At 42.7% G+C, this 24,401-nt stretch overlaps 1 protein-coding gene across 1 annotated transcript in view; it reads left to right on the top strand.

Moving 5' to 3' along the window:
- The window catches only part of GRIN3A (glutamate ionotropic receptor NMDA type subunit 3A), a 203,150-nt gene extending 183,966 nt beyond the window's left edge, over positions 1-19,184 (top strand). Inside the window, exons 7-9 of the mRNA XM_005684381.3 lie at positions 6,957-7,121; positions 9,334-9,410; positions 15,971-19,184. Coding sequence (XP_005684438.2) covers positions 6,957-7,121; positions 9,334-9,410; positions 15,971-16,310 — 582 coding nt within the window. The 3' untranslated portion in view covers positions 16,311-19,184. The remainder of the gene's footprint in view (positions 1-6,956; positions 7,122-9,333; positions 9,411-15,970) is intronic.

The raw sequence follows: 24,401 nt of genomic DNA, 5'->3' as shown, positions 1-24,401 counted from the left end.
TTTTTGAGAATCGAATAAGTGTTAGGCAGGGTTCTAGGCAATCAGGATATGCACTGGACAAATGAGCAAAATTCCTGGTTCCTTGGAGCTTACATTCTCCTTGAGGAGGGAAATAGACAGTAAATATGTGTTATGTCAGGGGCAAAATAAAACAAGATATGGGGAAGAGATTGAGTCCATGAGAAGAAGAGTCCAGCTTCTCTGATAGCTCAGCCAGTAAAGAATCCACTTGTAATGCAGGAGACCCCAGATCGATTCCTGGGTTGGGAAGATCTGCTGGAGAGGGATGGTCTACCCACTCCAGTATTCTGCCCTGGAGAATTCCATGGACTATACAGTCCATGGGGTCGCAAAGCATCAGACACGAATGAACGACTTTCACAGGATAAGAGGGAGAGGGTAGGATTTGCCTTTTTTTTTTTTTTTTTACTTTTTAATTGTTTAAATCATGGTAAAAACAATTTGTCATTTTAACCATTTTTAAGTGTACAGTTCAATGGCATTAATTAAATTTACACTGTTGTGCAATCATCACCACTACATGTTTCCAAAATTTCTTTCATCATCCCAAAGAGAAACTCTGTAACTACTGAGCATAACTCCCCATTTTCCTCTAGCCCCAGCTCCTGATGAACTCTTATCTACTGATTATAAGCAGATGAATGGATAAGCTAAATGTGGTATGTACATACAATGCAATATTTTTCAGCCATAGAAAGATTTGCCTTTTTAACCACAGTAGTTAAAGTAGAGTTCAGTGATAAGTAATGTTTGAGCAGAGACCCGCAGAGAGCAAGTGAAGGACCGTTGCTGATTCCTGGTGGAAGAATTTACAAGGCAGAGAGAATAGAAAATGAAGAGCCTCAAGCAGGAACAGCTGGATGGTTTTAAGAGAAGTGAGGAAGCCCAAGCTGCTGAGCAGAGTGAACAAGTGTGAGAAGAAGAATATGAAGCAAGAGGTGTGCAACCAAGTCATGTTAGGTCCTGTGCGCCTTTGTAAGGGCTCTGACAGGTACTCTGGTTGAGGCCAAACATCATCACTGGGCACTGAGCACAGGAGTAACATATTTTGACTTATCCTGGCTGCCTTGCATAAAACAGACTGAAGGGACCGAGGAACAATTCGGAAGCTATTTCTGTAGTCTAGGTGAGAGATGATGGTGACTTGGACCAGGCTGGTTGGTGGAAGTGGTAAGAAGTCATCAGATTCTGGACATACTTTGCAGACAGCATCCACCATATTTGCAGACATGCTAAGTACAGGATGCTAGAGAAAGGGAGGAATCTATGCTATTTGGCCTGAGAAATGGCAAGGATGGAGATTTATTAAGAAGGGACAGACTGTGTGAAGAGAAGATTTCAGAAGGAAAATTAGAAGTTTATTTTGATGTGTCATTTTGAGATTCTATTAGATATCCAAGTAGATAGGCTGAGTCAGGAGTTGGGAATGATATACATTTGGAAGTCATTGGTAAATAGATGGTATTTAAAGACATGGTCTGGATAAGAAAGTGAATGTAACTAAAAAACTGAAGTTATGCTAATGTTTAAGGTCAGAAGGATGGGGAGGAACCAGCAGACAAGACTGATATAGAACAAGGAGAAAGGATTCCCCAAAACAGTGAAGAAAATACATCAAAGAGGATGAAATAAGTTTCCAAGCTGATACATGAATAAGTTGAAAACTGACTCTTGGATTTGATGGCCATTGCTGGTTTTGACAGGATCCTAAGCCAGGGATTGAAAGCCTGATTGGAGTGGGTCCAAAAGAGAATGGGAGGAGAGGAATTGAAAACAATGAATACAGACTCTTTAAAGGACCAGAGACATTGGGTAGCTGCTGTATGCTGGAAGACATGGACTGGGGGCTAGGGAGGCTTAGATTATAGGATTTAACCAGTAACATCTGAGGCAAATGATGACTCAAATAGTTTATCTGCATTTCTTGCTAGAGTTTTCAGAACCTAGTCAGTCATCTAACCATCTGTCAGATGTTTCAACGGTCCACAACCGAGCAAGAGGCAGAGGAGAGTTTAGCAGCAACAGAATTGGTGGTCTTGGCCTCTTTAAGTCACCGGAAGCACTAATGATCTAAACAGAGACCACTCAGAATCTTTGATAGTACAGGCATCACCCTTTATCTGAATCTAGTCTGTACCTAGAAATACGTTGGCTGGTAGATTTCCAGATGGTGAGAGTCTTTTCCATTATCTTGTATGAGACAAAACAAATAAATAAAACATTCCCACCTTTTCCAAAAAGCCCAACCAGTTTCCCTAAATTTCTTTAAAACATACTTAGACATTTGTTAGCGTTTAATATCTAATGTACAATGCATTATATTGCTGTATATGACAATCCACCAATGATTTCTACATAATAGGAACCATTTAAAACACCAGTTCTTTAATGCTTAATCAGTGGGTATTCATGCGTGCATAATACAGAGTATGCTTGCCCTCCACAATGCAATGAATATGTTAATGTAAATGAACAATAAAATAAAATGTTAAGGAAATATAATACTATAAATAACATTTAGCAATATAAAATAAGCAAGGAAGACGATTTTTTGAGTAGTTACTTATTGATTAAGGAGGTAACTGAGAGAGACTGGATGGGCTGGAACGAGCCTGTGAAGGACTGAGTGAAGCCATAAATACCTGACATTTGCCCATGGCTAAATCCTGAGACACTCTTCTCTCCTTGGCTCTTGAGACTCCAGAAGTGTGTGGCTGTGAGCTATCAAATGAAGCTGCAGATGAAGCAATGGGATAAAGAAAAAAAATTCCACTCACATTTCTTTGCTTTCACTTATACAGCTCTTGACAACGTGAGACCGGGCTGTAATTGCATTTCTGAATATGATGCTTCTATCCATGTCACTTGCAAAAGTAATCATTATTTTGTCTGCATCACTTAAATTTAAAGATTTGACATTGAATATTCATTGCTCCTCTTCTTCTTCCTCTGACCAATGATAAATGTCAAGTTGAGCAAGTTCCACTCTATCAGACAAAAATATTTCACTTGTTAATGTGGGACAAATGCATATATTTAATGCATAGCACATTGAAGCAGTGTGGTCCTAGGAGAAGAACAGCTGAATTACAACTGCAGCAGTACATTTTATCAGTCAGACTCAGACACAGTTTAAGCGTTTTTCACTGGTGCCCAAAGGCAGATTATAGGGGATTTGCAATCCAGAGGGTGAGTTTTGAATAAAATTTTTTGCAAGTTGTAACAGGGAATAGACAGCAAGAGATGCCTCTGAAGGGTATTTGCTTTATGGTAGTTCAGGCTTTAGCATCATACAATCCTGGATCCATAGCCTGGCCTCCTATTTTTTAGCTTGTATGGCATTGGGTATGGTAGTTAATGAACCTCAGTTTCCTTGAATGTGAAATGGGGATAATAATACTTAACTTCAGTTCAGTTCAGTTCAGTCACTCAGTCATGTCTGACTCTCTGTGACCTCATGAATCGCAGCATGCCAGGCCTCCCTGTCCATCACCAACTCCCGGAGTTTACCCAAATTCATGTCCATCGAGTCAGTGATGCCATCCAGCTATCTCATCCTCTGTCGTCCCCTTCTCTTCCTGCCCCCAGTTCCTCCCAGCATCAAAGTCTTTTCCAATGAGTCAACTCTTCACATGAAGTGGCCAAAGTACTGGAGTTTCAGCTTCAGCATCAGTCCTTCCAAGAACACCCAGGACTGATCTCCTTTAGAATAGACTGGTTGGATCTCCTTGCAGTCCAAGGGATGCTCAAGAGTCTTCTCCAACACCACAGTTCAAAAGCATCAATTCGTCAGTGCTCAGCTTTCTTCATAGTCCAACTCTCACATCCATGCATGACTACTGGAAAAACCATAGTCTTGACTAGACGGACCTTTGTTGGCAAAGTAATGTCTCTGCTTTTAAATATGCTATCTAGGTTGGTCATAACTTTTCTCCCAAGGAGTAAGCATCTTTTAATTTCATTGCTGCAATCGCCATCTGCAGTGATTTTGGAGGCCAAAAAAATAAAGTCTGACACTGTTTCCACTGTTTCCCCATCTATTTGCCATGAAGTGATGGGACCAGATGCCATGATCTTCGTTTTGTGAATGTTGAGCTTTAAGCCAACTTTTCCACTCTCCTCTGTCACTTTCATCAAGAGGCTTTTGAGTTCCTCTTCATTTTCTGCCATAAGGGTGGTGTCATCTGCATATCTGAAGTTATTGATATTTCTTCCGGCAATCTTGATTCCAGCTTGTGCTTCTTCCAGCCCAGCGTTTCTCATGATGTACTCTGCACATAAATTAAATAAGCCAGGTGACAATATACAGCCTTGACGTACTCCTTTTCCTATTTGGAACCAGTCTGTTGTGCCATGTCCAGTTCTATTTAACTTACAATACTATTATCAGATCATAATATGCATGTATGGTGTCTGGCACACAGATGTCTAATTTAAAAAAAAAAAACAGCAACTACTTCTATAATTCTATTAGTATGTGGGTGTAAACAATGGAAATTTAAAGAAAGAAGTGTGTAAAATAAACTGAATACAGCCTCTTTGTTATTGAGATAATAAGAGGTAAATGAGACTAATTATTGTTATGCACAAGATAACAGAGGGAAACACCAGGGTTTAAAAGCAGGATGATTCACTGTACGTTACATTTTTCTTCTTCATCTTGGCAGCGCTTTATAAAAAGCAGCACCAGTCTGTTTAGTCTTTTGCTGAGTGTTCAATGCTGTTTAAGTCCCAAGTGAATTTGCCCAGTGTGTTCTTCATCCACAGCAGTAGTAGCTCATTGAATCCTTCTATAATAGCTGTATCCTGTACACATTACTACAGGTCCAGGCTGAGGGCTACTTTCAGACACATTTGTACATACTTTCTGGAGGTCAGGTTGGTCATCACATGTACAGAGACGTCCCAGGAAAAGCTCTAGTAACTGAGTACCCCTCAGGGCCTGATAAATTGCTCACCTTTCCTACACTAGCATCCCTTGTTCCTTCAGGCTGGGCTTCTTTCATTCTCAGGTGCCCCAGGCTCGGGGACCTGGGGCATGCTCTGTGCCCCTTCGCACCCCTAGTCTTTCCTTCTCCAGGGATCCTAACACACATCTTTGGTCCAGAGCCATTGCCAAAAGTAGTATCATTGAGGAAAAGAGATTCCATGGCCCAGCCTCCCCCAAAGCTTGAAATCTCCAAGCTCTGCCTCTGAGCCTGGTCCCCCACATAAACTTCCTGGAGTACCAGGAGGTCTAGCCATGCCTGAGCCATCCTGACTGCCTGCTTCTCCAGGACTGGGGGTAGAGGAGAGGAGAATGAAAGAAAGGAAAACTCCTTCAAGAGGATAGGGGGATCACTCATGTCAGTTAAATGATGTGGTTAAGAGTGTAGGCTCTGGAGTTAGCCTGCCCGCCTGGGTATGAACCCCCCTGACCTTTACCAGCTATGTGACTTTGGATGAGTCATTTAACTCTCATTCCTAAGTTTCCTCACTTGTAAAACGGAGAGAGTACCTCCCTCATAGGTCGTTGGGAAAATTAAGCAAGTTGCTATATTGATAAAGTGCTCAGAACTGCGCCTTCCACGTATTAAATGCTAAATAATTATCAATGATGATAATGACCGAAAGCCTCCAGCAAAGGGATGATGCTCGGGGTCCTTAGCATTGGCTTGTATGATCTTGGGTATGGTGCTTAATCTAGCCTTGCCTAGGGCTGGCCTGTTCCTCCCTCAGGATGCAGGGCCTCTGCACCCCACCTCTGAGCACAGCCGTCTGTCTCACAAGCTCACAGATCAATGTGCTGGAGGTTCGTGTCTCTGCCACATTCTTTGTTTCTGCTGCCCTCAGCTTGGAGTGCTACTTTCCCACCCAGCCTCCACATTCTACCTGTCTCGCTTTAAGTCTTATCTCATGAGCCAGCTTCTCTGCAAAACCTGGGAAGTGTGAATCAATGTATCATGCGGTATAAATGTTTGCTTTCTCCCTAGACTTGAGCTGATTGAAGGTAGGGACATAACCCTCCTATCTCCACCCCTGGTGCTTGGGAGACTACCTGGCACATAGTAGGCACTCAAAGAATCAAATGTCTTTCTCCTGGATTGATTGGTCATCGATGTCAGTGACTGAATACATATTTTGTAGAGACCGCCTGTAAATCCATTAGACAGTCACAGGTGTTAAAGTGATTGTTTTTATAGTTGCTGTTGCTCTCTTGCTGTAGAGTAAAAAGAAACTGAACTTTGGAGCTAAACAAACATTGACTTATAGGCCAGCTTTGTCACTTAAAAACTGCAAGAACTTCAGTTTCTGCAACTATAAATTGTAGTTATAATAGCTATCTAAGCACAAAAAAAAGAAAAAATAGTAAGCAATCAACAAGTAGATCCCTTCTTTTTCTCCTCTGTGGCTGTCTAATTTTGTGACTGGCTCAACTTCCTTCACTTTTCTGGTCCCAAGTTCCTCATCTTTAAAATGAGGACATTGAACTAGATGATATCCTATCCATGTTCCCTGTCAGATCTAAATGAAAAGTTTTATTGCGCTCATCATCTTTTCCCCTTAAATCTAACTCACTCTCTGTCCCTGGGAGAGATTCTTTCCTTGATAACTTTTTGATGTTTTAATATACTAAATTGTTTTAATTTTCACTCTCTATCGCTCAGTGTCCCTTTTGACACCATAGCGTGGTCTAGACACAGGGCCTCTTCATGACTCCAGGAACCAAACAATAGCACTATATGTGAGTAGCACCCCCAGGAATTGTGCCCTGCAGCAGCCCTCGGTCCTGGATCCCCTTCACAGTGTAGTATAGTGACATCTGCAGAGCCACGGAGAAACGGTCTCCAGCTTTCCTTGGGTCCAGCAAAAAACGATGTTCATCTCAGAGTGGACAGGCATGGGACCAGGTGCAGCCCCCCATTCATGACCTTTCCTTTCCTGTTCTGCCACAGACGTTGCAGATGGGCATCAAACACTTCTCTGGACTCTTCATGCTGCTGTGCATTGGATTTGGTCTGTCCATCCTGACCACCATTGGTGAGCACATGGTGTACAGGCTGGTGCTGCCACGCATCAGGAACAAATCTAGGCTGCAATACTGGCTCCACACCAGTCAGGTGAGTGCCACCAGGCATCTCCCTCTAGTATTCTTAAGCATCAGAATTCCCAATAATGGGAGAATCCAGGACCTCAAATGACAGGTTATCAAGAGAACCAGGTGGTGTAGACACTCTTAGTATAAAAGATGGAACTCTTTCTATCCCATTAATGCACTTGCCCCTTAAATTAAGCTGTCCCATAATGCCCTTTCCTTCCATATAACCCTCCACTGTTGCTCAGAGTGGAAGCAACAGCCTTGTTGTTGTTGTTTGAATGTTTTCTTGTAAGTAGTTAGTTGCAAGAAATATAATTTCCAGTTTTTTGGAAATATTGACTTTTTAAAAATTAAACTGTTAAATCCATTTTCAAATTGTGTCCAGTAGGATCTAATAGAATAGGCTAAATAGACTGTAAATGCCTTAGTAACAATACCCATTATTTCTCTTAGCTTGTCACAGGAAAACATAGGAAGTGTTTAGATGCACGTGGTTTTGAGATTGCAATGACATGTTTTTAACATGATTTCACTTAGTGACAGTCTGAAGAAATGGTGTGAAAGATTTGTTTCCTTTAGAGTCTTTCTTGCCAAAACTGAAACCCATTAAATGATCTTGAAGTCTCCTGTTTCCCTTCAGATGAATGCTCGGGTCCCTGCTCTTGCTGCATTTCAATTGTCCAGAGCTTAGAAGTCCACTGATGTCATGGCCAAGCTCTAGATCAAAGTTCCTTCGTGTTATCCAGACACCTATGCACTCACCAACAGGAAGAACTAAAACTTTCAGGCAGACAGTCATTCAAGCTCACTCCTTTGTACATCTCACCTGATGGAAACAGGCATTGAGAGCTGAAACATACTCAGAAGGCTTCTTACTGATGAAGTGAAAGTGAAAGTCACTCAGTCATGTCCAACTCTTTGTGACCCCATAGACTATACAGTCCATGGAATTCTACAGGCCAGAATACTAGAATGGGTAGCCTTTGCCTTCTCTAGGGGATCTTCCCAACCCAGGGATGGAACCCAGGTCTCATGCATTGCAGGCTAATTTTTTTCCAGCTGAGCCACCAGGGAAGCCTAAGAATACTGGATTGGGCAGCCTATCCCTTCTCCAGTGGATCTTCCTGACTCAGGAATTGAACCGGGGTCTCCTGTTTTGCAGGCAGATTCTTTACCAGCCGAGCTACTGGGGAAGTACTGATGAAGGGGCTCTAGCAAAGACAGCAGACTCCCCCTGAGTGCAGGGAGGGGCGAGGCCGGAGCAGCCAACCTGACCTCCCAGACAGGGTCCCTGCTGCCTCCCAGCAGTGAGGCTGCCAGTTCTGCCACCTCTGCCCCCTGCATCTGTTATGCTGCTCTCTTCTTTAACACAGCACTTTTTTTCTATATAGGTCACTGTTATTGGTTTGGTTACATGTGAACCCTATTCTTCTACTTTCATCCTAGGACGTATTTGGTCTCCTAAGGAAGACTCTGCAGACAATTGATCCTCTCCATTATAAATCAGCATGATTAGTTTAATTCTAAGGAGTTCTTACCTTCTTTGTTTTGACTCATCTTTAGCAATTGTACTAAGTCCTTTGCCCCATGTTAGTTATGATAGTGTGTTAGTCACTTAGTCATGTCCAACTCTTTGCGATCCCACCAGGCTCCTCTGTCCTTGGGACTCTCCAGGCAAGAATACTGGAGTGGGTAGCCATTCCCTTCTTCAGGGAATCTTCCTGACCCAGGGATCGAACCCAGGTCTCCCTCATTGCAGGCAGATTCTTTACCGTCTGAGCCACCAGGGAGGCCCAGTTATGATAACTCTTCTTTTATTTATTTATTTGGCTGCACTGAATCTTAAGTGGCAGTATGTGATCTCTTAGTTGCAGCATGCAGGATCTAGTTCCCTGACCAGGGATTGAACCCAGATCCCCTGCATTGGAAGTGAGGAGTCATAGGCACTGACACACCAGGGAAGTCCCAACTTTTCTTTATATCACAGACCTTTTTACAACTCAGAGTATTTCTAAGTTTCCCATCAAATTATTTTCTTCCAGGTAAAATACTATCTTAGAATTCATTTTCTCTTGAGATTTGGGACTGAATATTGATCTTTTTTTCTGCCATCAATGGTAATTGGTTTAAAGAAGCCAAGGTTAGTAGCAAAGAGATTAAATCTCAGGGGGTGCTTTGTGCCCCGGTTCTGTGTTTCTAACGATCTCTATGTATGAATCTGTTCTTTCCATCAGAGATTACACAGAGCACTAAACACATCATTTGTAGAGGAAAAGCAACAGCGTTTCAAGACTAAACGTGTGGAAAAGAGGTAAGAAGAGGCTAGTTCCAGGTATCATTTCTGTTTGTTAAAAACTTAAAGATGCAACTAAGACTCCATGCTCAAGAGGGAAATTGTGTACAATAATTCAAATCAAATCAGGACTAAATCGTTGAGAAACAACATATATGTTGTTTCTAAAAAATTGTTTCAAGTAAAAAATATGTTGTTTCAAATAGAAATCAGTTCAGTTCAGTTCAGTCACTCAGTCCTGGCCAACTCTTTGCAACCCCATGGAATGTAGCATGCCAGGCCTTCCTGTCCATCACCAACTCCCAGGGTTTACTCAGACTCATGTCCATTGAGTTGGTGATGCCATCCAACCATTTCATCCTCTGTCATCCCCTTCTCCTCCCAACTTCAATCTTTCCCAGGATCAGGGTCTTTTCCAGTGAGTCAGTTCTTCACATCAGGTGGCCAAAGTATTGGAGTTTCAGCTTCAGCATCAGTCCTTCCAATGAATATTCAGGACTGATTTCCTTTAGGATTGACTAGTTGGCTCTCCTTGCTGTCCAAGAGACTCTTAAGCTTCTTCTCCAACACCACAGTTCAAGAGCATCAGCTCTTCAGTGCTCAGCTTTCTTTATAGTCCAGCTCTCATATCCATACATGTCTACTGGAAAAACCATAGCCTTGACTAGATGAGCCTTTGTTGGCAAAGTAATGTCTCTGCTTTTTAATATGCTGTCTAGGTTGGTCATAACTTTTCTTCCAAGGAGCAAGCGTCTTTTAATTTCATGGCTGCAGTCACCATCAGCAGTGATTTTGGAGCCCCCCAAAATAAAGTCTGACACCGTTTCCATTATTTGCCATGAAGTGATGGGACCAGATGCCATTATCTTAGTTTTCTGAACGTTGAGCTTGAAGCCAACTTTTTCACTCTCCTCTTTCACTTTCAAGAGGCTCTTCAATTTTTCTTCTCTTTCTGCCATAAGGGTGGTGTCATCTGCATATCTGAGATTATTGATATTTCTCCCAGTAGTCTTGATTCCAGCTTGTGCTTCATCCGATCCAGCATTTCTCATGATGTACTCTGCATATAAGTTAAATAAGCAGGGTGGCAATATACAGCCTTGACCTACTCCTTTCCCGATTTGGAACCAGTTTGTTGTTCCATATCCAGTTCTAACTGTCATTTCTTGACCTGCATACAGATTTCTCAGGAGGCAGGTCAGGTGATCTGGTATTCCCATCTTTCAGAATTTTCCACAGTTTGTTGTAATCCACACAGTCAAAGGCTTTGGCACAGTCAATAAAGCAGAAATAGATGTTTTCCTGGAACTCTCTTGCTTTGTGATGATCCAATGGATTTTCGCAATTTAATCTCTGGTTCCTCTGCCTTTTCTAAATCCAGCTTGAACACGTGGAAGTTCATGATTCATGTATTGCTGAAGCCTGGCTTGGAGAATTTTGAGCATTACTTTGCTAGCATGTGAGATGAGTGCAATTGTGCAGTAGCTTGAGCATTCTTTGGCATTGCCTTTCTTTGGGATTGGAATGAAAACTGACCTTTTTGGCCACTGCTGAGTTTTCCAAATTTGCTGCATATTGAGTGCAGCACTTTCACAGCATCATCTTTTAGGATTTGAAATAGCTCAACTGGAATTCCATCACCTCCACTAGCTTTGTTCATTGTGATGCTTCCTAAGGCCCACTTGACTTCACATTCCAGGATGTCTGGCTCTAGGTGAGTGATTGCACCATCATGGTTATCTGGGTCATGAAGATCTTTTTTGTATAGTTCTTCTGTGTATTCTTACCACCTCTTCTCAATATCTCCTGCTTCTGTTAGGTCCATACCATTTCTGTCCTTTATTGTGCCCATCTTTGCATGAAATGCTCCCTTGGTATCTACTTTTCTCAAAGAGATCTCGTCTTTCCCATTCTATTGCTTTCCTCTAGAAATAGAACAGACCAAAAAATATATATATCTGTACATAGATGGACACCGAAATGCAGTAGAGGCAATAGATGTTGTGGAAAAAGTGCCAGCGTAATCTCTAGGCACAAGTGTGCATGCATGCTAAGTCTTCCAGTCATGTCTGACTCTGTGTGCCCTAGGACTGTAGGCCACCAAGTTTCTCTGTCCATGGGATTCTCCAGGCAAAAATACCGGAGTGGGTTGCCATGCCCTCCTCCAGGGAACCTTTCTGACCCAGGGATCGAACCTGAGTCTCTTATGTCTCCTGCATTGGCAGGTGGGTTCTTTACCACTACCGCCACCTGGGAAGCCCCCTAGGGTCTAGTATCCGGCTCCAAATCCTGACTCCTACACTTAACAATATGTGTGGTCCTGGGCAAGTCATTTATTTAACCTCTCTGTACCCCAACTTCCTCATCTGTGAAAATGAGAGAGAGTACCTACTTTCTAGAGACTCTAAAAATTAAATAATACATCTAAAGCCCCCCCAAAAAAGCTACTTTAGCTATTTTACTGTGTACCAAATACACATAAGGCTAAATTCATAAGTACCATTGGCAATTCATTTCATGCAATATTGCCCCTTTGGCATGTTTCCACTCCCGACTCCTTTCCAGCACTCCCAGGATTATTCGAAATATACAACAGACATGTTCTGCTTAATCCATTTCCTGGCACTGTTACTGCAAGCTCCCTAGAAAAGAGCATTTCATTAATAGGAAGTAACAGGCATTAAATGCATAATTGACATGTGGAAATTGAAACTCTACACCTTCCCCACATCCAGCCTGTGGAAAACTGTTGCCTTATTCATGGTGGTTAGAGATGTCAGAAGTATTTGGGTCTGGTACCTGGCTGGCCTCTGTTTCTTGCTGCCTAAGGCAGCCTCTTGGTCTTTTCTTCTGTCCACAGGCTCTGTTCACAGCATTACCTCCATGCAACTCTTTGTCATCTACAGCAGATCTTCAGCTCCACGCTGAGGATTACCTTAGCTTTCTGGGTAATTTTGAAATCTGACACTCACGCTTCTCATTTGCAATGGATGAGGAAAAGGGAGTGGAAAACATGATTCTCTTTCATTATCTGTATCACTTCAGGGGCTGCTGGAGTCCCCAACTCTGCAATTTGCATCGAGCTTGTCAGAATCATTTCAGCTATCTCTACGGCCTCTTTTTCCAGGCAGTGAGCACACACTCCCCCCAGCATGGTCTGTGGTCTTCCTGTATCACATTGTGGCCCTGTCAGCAACAAACTGTAGGCTAATCAGGTCATAGCTGTTCTATGTCGTGTTATGTATATATTTTTTAATGATTATTTTTAACATAAATGTTTAACCAGAGAGGAACACAAGAAGACATAGCAGCAAAGACACCATCTCACAATAACAAAGCATTTGTTCTCTGGCCTAATAGAAACAGGAAGCTACTCGTGATCCCATTTCCAACTGTGATACGACTCTTAGTCACATCTCTCTTGCCTAAATTCAGAACCAAATGTGTCTTTCACTCAACGTATCCTTTTTTTTTTTTTTTTTTTGCAGATTCCCTTCTGAAATCCCTTATTTTGAGAAGGAGCTAAGATAATACACCCTCATGGTTTATTGGGCCCTTATTTCCTATGCCACCTCCCTACAACCCAACACCCACTTGTAACCTTTCAAACGCAGTGAGTGTTTGGGGGCCCACTGAAGTCACGTCTCTTCTGAATGGTCTAGTGGGAGTATTGAACCTCAAAGGTATAAAATTGCCCAGTGAAAACTTTTTAGTGTTAAATTCACTCAACTCACTAGTCACTTTACACTCTAATGCCCAGGAAAGCTTACAGACTACAACTGAAACACCGTAGAGGCTAACAATATAACAGAGACATTTCTAGTTAGACACCACATCTGGCATTCAGTATCTACCACCTTGCATTCATAAATGGCTCAGAGCCACGTGTCAGTAATCAGAGCACTAATGATGCTTCCACCTATCACCTATCATGGAGTCCAGTTTTTGCTTATTACTCTATATTATGTTCCCAGATATATACACAAAGCTCTGGAGAAAACCAGACTGGCTATTTCTATTTGCTTGATTTCTGAGGTTGCCTGACATTCTAGGAAAATGTGTTGGTGCATAACTCCTAGGTTTTTCCCCACTATGAATCATCCCATGATCCTAAAGTTAGGTCTCTTGGCTCAAAAACTTTCTCTCTCTCTTTTTTTTCTGCAAGAGTATCTGTGCAAATATCTTTATCTGGTACAACTTTACATTCCTCCTCTATGTTCCACATTGATTTGAGTAAATACAATAATAGATAAATGAATGAATGACCAACACATGGGTTTGAGGAAAGGCCTAGAGAAATTTGCGGGCCATGGCATGAATAGATATTGCTCCTTTTTTACTTACAGCAGAAGAAAAAAGTATATACTGCAAAAGACTATATATGTATATATATATATATATAGAGAGAGAGAGACTATATATATATATATAGAGAGAGAGAGAGAAAGAAAGAGAGAGAGACACACACAGTCCTTAGTTTATTCAGCACGTGATTTTCTGTAAATTTTGGTCTGTCCTTCACTCTACTGGATTTCCAATATACCTCCTCTTTTCTCTTTTCCTCTCACCTCAAGATACACAAATCATAAACCATATATACAATAATACATACCACAAACAAGATTGTTTTGAAATTATTCAAATTTAATAGGAAAAAAAATTGAAGAAAGAAAGGGAAACATAAGGCTAGGAGGAAAATTATAACCATACCTCTGACCTGGTATAAAGTCAATGGAGCTATAAGTGGGCTCATTATAAACATTGTACCCAGCCCAGGACACAGGAAGACTGTGTTACGGTGCCCCCTGTCTATATATATGAGACCTAAAACATGAGAAATATTAAAGAACTACAGATTGGCTTAGAAGGTGTTTGTGTGTTTTAATGGCTGGGGGCAGGTATCACCAATTTTTGCTGTGAGAGAAATTATCTCAATTTATGATGGTTTAAACAACAATGAGTTGCTTATGAATCTGTGGGTCAGCTGTGCAGTCTGTGCAGTCTGGGCCAAACTTGGCTGATCGTGGCCACACTTGCTCCTTTGCCTACAGCCAGCGTGGAGGGAAGGAGGGAGAAACAGAGCTGGCTGGTCTAGGATGGCCTCAGCTGGTCAACCAGGGAGTCTGGGGACTCTCTCTGATGGTCTGTTTTCACCCAGCAGACCAGTCTGGACTGGTCCCACTGGAGCAGCAGGGTTCTGAGAGAGGCAGTGGAAGTTTGCAAGGCTTAGAACCGCCCCCTGCCACTTCTGCCACTTTCTATTGGCCAGGACAAGCTATAAGACCAGGCCAAATTCAAGGGGAAGAGAAAACAGACTTTCCCCTTGAACCCTCCTTGATAAGGATGAGCTGTGAAGTTACATTACAGAGGGATATGGATGAAAGGAAGAACAAAGGATTATGCGTACTTTCACAATCTTCCACAGGGCAAAATGAAACAGGATCGCCCTGGTAAGTCCTTGTGTTTTTGTTCTTGTCCATGTAACTGAATCAACATTTATCTCTCCCTTTCCCCCTTCCACTGCAGGTCCTCCCCTTCTCCTTCTCCTTAGTAAGAGCCCAGGAATAAAGTCTTGATTCAGTTACAATGGATGAGAACACAGACACAAGGACTTAACACAGTGTTTCTGTTTTATTTTGCCCTGTGGTAGATTGTAAAAGCGATCATAATCCTCCTCCTTCGCCTCCTTCAACAAGGCTGGAAGAAATCAGCAGTCACGTGCTTAAGGCTCTAATCTGTTCTTGTAACAAAAAACTCTTCTCACTCCATCTGGCTGTCAGTGTATTTCAGAAACCAGACCCCTTCCTCCTGAAACTAGCCATCAATAGCTCTTTTGCTGTCTACAGCCATCTCAGGGGTGGTAGTAGTTGGTTTAAGAGGAGCCTGAAAGAGGACTGCAAATGTATTTCTCTTTGACTTTCATTATCCCAGCAAGAATTTGAGGATTTCTTGGAGAGATATATATATATATATATATATATTTTTTTATTAAGCTTCAAATCTCAGCTGTCATTCTCAGCTCACAATGTCATGTCTACAATGGGACACTTTTTGCTGAAACCTGCAGCTTGTATGCTTTTATTCTCCTTAAACTCAAGTAGTAAACATCAGGGTTGTCCTATGGGACTAAGGATGAATCATATTAGAGTGTCTACTAGCAGGACCATGCTTAGAGTCCAACAGCTGAGTAAACAGAATTTCACATCTACCAAAGCATCATCTTTATAGCCATAGACTGTTTCAATGCAGTGTGGCTTTCTGAGCTTCACTGGCAGGAAAAGAATAGAAAAGCATCTAAGGTTCTTCATAAAAGAACATGCCATACCATGTCAGCCCCCCGGGTGATACACCCATTCCAGCATCAGGGCAGCATGAGACTTGTTGAGAAGCTGAACTTCAGTTGAAAAGGACTCCTTTTGTCCCCTTGATGCTCCAGCAGGTAGTCTGTCCAAGGCTTGGTGACTGCAGCTCTATCTGCATATCCAGCTCTGTATTATTCACAAGGAAGTGGCTGAAAGATGGGCAGAGCTAAAGTGAATCTAAAGAAGTTCAATCTAAAGTGTCTCTTGGTTTCCTAGGTCCAGTGTGGGGCCCCGTCACCTCACCGTGTGGAATACTTCCAATCTGAGTCATGACAATCGACGAAAGTACATCTTTAATGATGAGGGTGGACCAAACCAGCTGGGCATCCGGATCCACCAGGACATTCCTCTCCCGCCAAGGAGAAGAGAGCTCCCTGCCTCGCTGACCACCAATGGGAAAGCAGACTCCCACAGCGGGGCTCGGAACTCAGTGATGCAAGAGCTCTCAGAGCTGGAGAGGCAGATTCAGGTGATCCGCCAGGAGCTGCAGCTGGCCATGAGCAGGAAAACGGAGCTGGAAGAGTATCAAAGGACAAATCGAACTTGTGAGCCCTGAGTGGCCACACTGCTCCCCTCTCTCACTTCCTGGCCTTCCTCTGAGCCCTTGAGACACTTTGTAATGCTATTTTGTAACTACTGACCAAGGTGGGGGGACGCTGAGGTTTGGGTCTTCTTAGAGGTCAAGTGTGCTCTCTTCCAACCTGCAAAGCAGTGGCCAGTCTTCTCAAGCTCATTCCTAGGTCTCCTGGGTAGGTGTGTTTTTCAGAGCAGGAATCTTAGTCAGGAGTAACGCCATGTGAGGGATCTGTGAAAAACCAGACAACCCCAGCTCCTGTTAACCTTTTCACCAGGTGCCACGTTACTAATTCTGGTTTTTAGCCCTTTCTGTGCACTATCATCTATAAGAGATAAAAGTGTTAACCATATCTGTGTCTTCTTGGGTTGTTGGTTTTAATCTTAGTATATGAAAGTGTAAGCCATTCAGTTGTGTCCGACTCTTTGCGACCCCATGGACTATACAGTCCATGGAATTCTCTAGGCCAGAATACTGGAGTGGGTAGCCTTTCCCTTCTCCAAATCTTAGTATAGAGCAGGGTTATTCAGGGCTGTGACTTTTGCTACAGCTCCCCAGTCTAGATGTGTCCCCACAGTCTGAATGGGGAGCCAGGGAAGAGCTAGAGACACTTGGGATGGGGAGGTGGGTACTTAGAAAAGTCGGCTGAACTCACTCATATCACAGCAGGCTGATGACTGATTGGATCAGGCAAGAGCCATGGTTTTAAAAGGGTCCTGGATCTCTGACACCACCCTAACATTGGGTAGGAACAGGTTTACATGCCACTATGAAAGGGGACAGAGATGCAGTGAGCAGGAAGAGGACGGACAGAAGAGGCATTAAAATGTACACCATGCTTTTTGAACAACAAAAAAGAAAGTTTGCTAAGGAATGAATAGGGCTTTACTTCTAACTAAGCATCTACACTATAGTGTGTGCCTTTTATAAAGCAAAATGAGAGAGAAAAGCAATGCAAGGATGTGACCTTAGGATGAGACTGGGATATTCCTACTAACTGCCTGCACAGGACATGTGAGCTGGTACTGTGGGCTAATGGAGATGTTCTGCAAGCCATGTCCTAGGCTGCTCTCAGATCAGCAGCCACCTATGTCTTGGCTGTAGGCCTCCCAGAGATGAACCCCACGCCTGTGTACATCACAAGCTGAAGCCTTCAGGAATGCGCCCCGTGCTTTTCACATCTGTATGGATCCCTACCAAGTCAGTCTTGCAGCCTCATACCCCCTCATCTGTAACAAGCTGTGAACAGGCATTGGTCCCTCTGATTCTCCCCCAAACCCTGTCTAATGGTTGATATGAGTAAGCCATTTCCCCTGTGCCTAGGCATCCCTTTCCCAGTGTACAAAGGCTTGGACATACAGAACAGGAAAGGAGTATGGACACTATAGAACAATCCTCAACCCCCTAGCACCTCATCAGGGTGCTGACTGCCAGGGCTCATCCCCAAAGGATGGGGTGGGAAAGGGGGTGGGTGTGGGCTCAGAAACCTCCTGTTACTGGCACCCCCACGTGACTGACAAGTGGTCTAAAAATGACTCTTCAAGAAACACTGTTCTAGAAGTTTGGCTGTTCCAAGCATGAGAATTGAAAAGAAACTTTTATGAGCTTTTCTCAAAAGTCTTCAGCACACACCTGCTGATTCACTGTCCATACAGCCATTCTCACCCCAGGGCACCGTGTCAGACTAGACTTCCTTGTCTATCAATTATTTGCTTTATTTTCTCAGTTGCTTATCATCTTTGCTCCATCCCAATCAATTTGAAGCCTACAATGACTTAGCACTGTGCCAAGCACTATGTTCTGTAAGTTGCAGATCATTGCAAAAGCTCCTTAAATGCAAAATTTCTTCCCCTACTTTTGGATGCAATCCCTGAATTCCCACCAAGAGCTGCCCAGTGCCCCCAGAGAAAGACAACACTTCAAGCTGCAAGTAAGATAACTCTTAAGCAATTATTTAGTTGTCTGAGAAACCCCTGGGGTGGATATAAGCTTAGAGAGTCTGATGAGGGAGGGTTCTTCTAATGTTAGACTTCATCAAGACTTTCATCCACACAGATGAAACCATTCAACAATGAGGGGACAGTGAGCCCTGGAAACAGAAAGGACAACTGTTTTGAAATGCACATCCTCCCATGTTCTCACCCCAGACCCAGAAGCAGGTTTGCAGCTGCCTTTGAAAGACTATGCCCCTTAGCCATCCAATCCCACCTGCAACAGCTAAGGATGCTCTCAAGACTCTACCACCATGCTCTGCACTGCTAACCTCTACAAAGCCCAGAAGGCTGACGTACAGGTGTACCTCAACTCAAGTAACAGCCATGCTCCTAATGTTGTACGTGGACACTTTTATAACTCAGCTCACATTCTGACTACTTGAGAAGCTGGCTACTTAAAGGAACCCAGAGGTGAATTCTTTTGTAAAGAATCCTTTTGTAATGCAATTAATTATCCCTTAATGTATCTGTTTTGTAAGTTTGGATTTTTGTATATCAGGTTTACCTTAAGCTTCTCTCCTGAGGCATTCTGAGCAGTGGTGATAACATGCCAGACCACCCTGCCCATCCACAAAGTAGATGACCAGGGCATGGCTTCTCAAATATCTCCTGATGAACTATATGGCCAAAACTGCAGCCAGGATGCAGCCAGAAGCTGCAGGGGCTGAAAGCAGGCTTACTGTTGTCAGCATTGCTTGAATTGCCTCCATGTTCTGGACAAAGAAAAACAAAGAATAGTTGCTTGTGGTGAAATGAAGCAGTCTTCATGTTAAGTAGCAATGATTATTTTTATCAGTAGTAATTGAACAGTGTTTTGCAATTTGTGAAAGTGTGTTGTATTTTGTAAAAAGATTTCATGAAACGGTGGGTCCTCTGAAATCCTTCCTTCCTTGTTCTGCTCCACCTCTGTTCTCTCAGCTGCCCTCAGGCTCAAGAAACACAAAGATCAGAAGTTTTCAGGTGGAGGGTAGTTTTCTGGTGAAGAAGAAAGAGGCAGGGGATTCTAACTTGCCTCCTACTGTGGGTAATGTTTCATGAGGTCAGATCTATTTTTTCCAAGGTCTGCTGTTGGGAAACCAGGAACATGACAGGCCCACTGTCACACACCCGACCCTGTTTACAAGGGGCAATTCCTGGCCCACGAAGCTTATAATGAATAGGACTGGGTGAGTTGGGACAGACGGGGCTACTGGTTCATGTAAATAATGAAAACAAGGGCTCTAGAGTTTGGATGCCCAAGGTGGAGGGGCAGGAGGATGCCTTCAACAATTGAAGACATATTGGAAGAAATGTCTGGGCCAGACAAGTGAGGCAGCCAGGGACACAATCGGGTGAAGTCTGGGGGCGACTCTCCATTATCCACGGATCTTGCTGCACAAACCTTATTTGGGAGTTGCTGCTTCCATGCCCACCAGATAAGTGGTAAGTGGAGCAGCTGCCAAGCAGGACAGAGCTATGCCATCTGGGCAACAGACTTCTCAGTGCTGATGCTGGGTCTGTTAGAGCCTTGTGGCTAGTGAGCCCTTCCTTGGTATGGATAAAGACTGAAGGGGGAAAAAAGACAGAGCCTCTCATCCTCCCCACTCATATTTTTGATAGGCAAACCAGAAAATTCATCCAGTCCTCAGAAGGGACAGCTTTCTAGTCATCAAAACCACTTCACTCTGCAGCATTTATTCTTACCCACCCATGTCCATCTAATCCAGGATGCCCCTATGCTTTTAGTTCCTGTTTTCTGAAAACAACGTACCTATAAGTATTTTCTTAAGGTTTGTAAAGAGTGTTTGCATTGTGTCTTCACTTTAATGTGTGTGCAATCGCTCCACTCCAGGAAGGACTGAAATGCTGTCTTGTGAGCATGAAGTGAATTGGCTGTTTTGCTCCAGCCACTTTTCTTGTACAATCACGTGGATGGACTAGATGTCCTCAGGACTTTTCCGTCTTCAGTTTCTATGACTGTGGAATAAATGTTCAGATAGAAACTTCACTTCCAGATGTACTGCTGGCATTGTCTCTGGGGACTCAAATGTTGATGTGGTACCAGCCCCTTTCCTAACAGGAGACCCAGTGATGCTGTGACTCCTGCCTGTCTCTGGTGTAGTTCCAAGTGGCACAAAACATGCTGTGCAAACTCAGAGCCCTGGTACCATGAAGTTAAACTGAAACAGCTTTGTCGGAGAGTCACATCCTAGAGAAAGCCACCATACTAAGAGAGCTCTGAAAAACTGCCTGACCACTCTCATTTACTAATTCAACAAACATTTGCTAAACAACTTATATTTATGTGCCAAGTGCTGGAGACACAATTGTAAGATGGACATGGTCTCTAACCTCAGACACCTTCTCATTTGCCCTTTTCACAACCCGTAAATTGATATAATAGTTGACATTTATTGAGCACCTATTTTAGAAACTGTGATCTCATTTAATCTTCATTAAAACCTCAAGAGAGTGGTACTCTAGAGTAGGTAAACTAGACTTCTAGTCTATAAATGGAAAGACGAAGAGGGAATTCTGTGAGTTGCCACAGCTAATAAAAGTAGGGTGAGATTCATATGCAGGCAGAGCAATTCTAGGGCAATCATACTATAGTGTCAGAATATTGACTATCACCTGCAAATTCCTCGCCTTCTAACACCTCTCCCCCAGTCTTTCAGCCATACAGCCACCTGCCCATGCGTCAGCCTGGCTCCCAGCTCCACAGAAAGCTACTGTGGTAACTGCACCTGCTATGGTCCAGTGAACTCAACACAATAGCCCTTGAGTCTCACAGAAATACTGTTTCAGGGATTTCTTTTTATTTCTCTAGTCCAACCAAGAACTGGTGCAAATTCAGTTCCAGATCACTCAGCAATCCTGCAGTTTCAGGTATTTTGCGATTTGCTGCTGGCAAACTTGCCATCATGTGTCTGCTAACTGGGTAGATGCATTCTTCACACACTATCTTTTCTGTTTTAATCACTAAGTCATGTCCAACTCTTTGCAATCCCATGGACTGTAGCCTGCCAGGTTCCTGTCCATGAGATTTCTCAGACAAGAATACTGGAATGGGTTGCCATTTCCTTCTCCGGGGGATCCTCCCAACCCAGGGATCGAACCTGGGTCTCCTGCATTGCAGGTGGATTTTTTTTTTTACCAACTGAGCTACATAAATCAAATCTTATAAAAAATATAGACCTACTATAACCTAGTTCAACCAACTTACCCAAGTCTGTTTTATATCATTCATTCATTCATTTTTTGGAAGCTTGTTCTGAGCCAGGCACTGGGCTGGCTGTTGGAGACAGAAAGATAGAAAGCAGATTCAGATGCCAAGGAGCTCAGTCTGGTGGGGAGACACAAACTGGGAAAACAACATGGTGTGTACTGATAAATAATACGTATTGGGGGACTTCCCTTGTGGTCCAGTGATTAGGGCTCTGTGCTCTCTCTGCTGATGGCCCAGGTTCAATCCCTGGTCAGGGAACTAAGATCCCACAAGTTGACCATCATGGCCAAAAAAGTGAAATGCACATTAGGTACTACGGGAACAAAGAAACCACCTTTCCATATGTGTCTACATGTCATGTGTGCAGTGGAAAAATTGAGTGGAGAGTAATAGTCATCCCAGGTTAAAAAATGAAAACAGCATGTGCGGTTGTGGAGCTGGGAAACTATGACAATCAAGGTATTTAACAACATCAAATAGTTAAATAAGACAGAAACATAAAGCACAATGTAGGTGGTAAGCTACAGGCCTAGAAAGAGAAAAGCAGGGGCAAGATCACTGTGCTAAGTTGAATTTGTTTTATAGATGAAGAAATCTGAAGTAAGGAGACCTAAAGTAACTTGCTAAGCAGCAGGTTCATACTCACCCAAGTCATATTAGGTATAGTGCCTGGAATCACAATAAGCACTCCACAAATGCATAAATGGGTTAGGTGAGCAAGGAGAAATCTAAGATCCTTCTGGTTCAAATCTACTCCAGAACAAAATGCTATGGGAACTCACTGAACCAGGGAATAGGGTGTGGCAAAGAGACCCTATTCAAATTAGAACTATCAGGGGTAAATACACTGGCTTTATATAAGTCTTCAGAAAGACTTCAAAAAGACACAGAAAGTATTTTCACTTATTATATCCTTGATCACAAACACTCTAGTAGTACAGGTTTCCACTTAGGGTTAAAAAAAAAAAAGTGGATGGAAGTCTGATTGTCACATTTTGATTCTGCTACTCAATTGAGTAGCAGAATGGGACCTGTTTCCTCATCTCTAAATTAAGAAATGGTTTGAGGTCCCCTTTCAGCTCCCATACCCTAGCTTTCAGATCATTACATGCCATAGATTTCAGCATTCTGGAACCCTCAGAGCAAATCACTGTTACACGAATATGAATATGCTATGGTTCCAATTCTGTCTAAAATTTCCCTCAAAAAGGGCTAATCTACAGTAAGAGAAGCCCTTGCTATCATGGGTTGCCTCCAACAGAGGTATCAGAATTTACTATAATTCCTTTTGTTATTACCACAAATAAAATTTAAAATGCAGTCATGTGTTTTAGAGTAATTCAGATTTGAAGTATTGCTTCAATATATGAGGAAAGGTTGTTTCTGTTAAGCGGATGGAAAAAGGGAATGTTTGAATCCACTCATTAGGCCAATAAAACAGACTTCTGGAGATTTGTTATCAGAAACATGGAGCTGAATTAACTTAATCATGCAAATCTTTACTGAGTGTTATGTGCCAGGTCCTCTGCTGGATATTGGGAATGATTATTAAAACACTGTCCTTTCCATGTCCTAACTTTAGTAACTGTGAAATATGTTATACATAAGACATTAATACCTAATGTTAGAAGTAGACCAAACTTGGGCAGAAATCCCCAGAAAGTAAAGCTTAATGCTTTCTTGTGGTGAAACAACTAGAGATCTAGAAAAATTTAAGTGATTTCCATGCCAAAGGTTTCCTACCATATAAACCCAGTCCAACATATACACAACCCACCAGTTTTCTACATACTCTCAGTGTAGCTGTCTTATGTCAGTGAGATTGCCTTTGTGATAAGAACTAGTCTGAACTTTTCAACAGAGCCATCCATACTTGGGTTATCAATTAACAGTCCTCAGGGAAAATCTTAAGGGTGAGTATTGAGACATTCCACACCACCAATGACTATAGAAATAGACAAGAGCAGCAGATAGCTTCCTTCCATCATCTCCATCCCAGTAGGTCTAAAAGAAGTCAGTGGTCACTTGTGGATTGTCTGGAATCTTTCCATGAATCCCTGTGGTATCAAATCAGACTCACCACTCGAGTGGCATGCAAAGATGCCTGTGGATCTGGCCAGACAATACAAACAAACCAAGGAATCCCAGTGGAAATTCATGTAAGAGTGCAATCGGTAGCAAAAACAGCCAAACACCTTTGAAAAAGATCCTCAGAGGAGGTAAGAAGGTAGGACCCTCCCAAGACTTGCAGTCATATGCCCTAGAGCACATCAACCCTGATTTTGGTCCAAACTGCCAAGACAATTTCCAAGGTTGAAAAACTAAAGGAAAAAAGAATAAAAGATCATCTCTAGAAGACCTGAAATGTGTTTTGTTTTTTTTAAAAGAGGGTCTCTAAAACTTATGCTATAATCTTTGATATTAACATCTATAGTCATGACATAAAAAACTCTTATAGAGCAGTGATTCTTAGCCTTTTGGGGATTTGTTAAGTTTCAAAATTCCTTTAAGAGACTATGATCCTTTAAGGATCTGAAAAAAGCTGTGAAAAAGGCAGACACAACACAAACAGAATTTGGTATACAATTTGTGGGTATTCCTGAAGCCCATTCAATGACTTCTTTCCCAATGAGAAGCCAGAATGTCCCAAATCACCAGTTTCGGATCAGTATCTGAAACTGACATTAAGAGCTCCTGCTGTGTTGCCTGGACATCAAGCTAGTTGGGACGAAGGGCTCCCTGCTCTTTCCAGCTAGAGGAACTTCCCCTAAATCCGGCTTCCCACGAAACCAGCAGTTTCTTCCACAACATTCCATAGGCTCCGTGGTCCCCGGATGCTGGGCAGCTGGCTTTCCTAGCTAAGAGTTATAA

Source organism: Capra hircus, chromosome 8 (assembly GCF_001704415.2).
Source record: "Capra hircus breed San Clemente chromosome 8, ASM170441v1, whole genome shotgun sequence".
NCBI lineage: Eukaryota > Metazoa > Chordata > Mammalia > Artiodactyla > Bovidae > Capra > Capra hircus.
The sequence above is the reverse complement of the archived record's forward strand: the minus strand, read 5'-3'. Positions and strand labels throughout refer to the sequence as shown.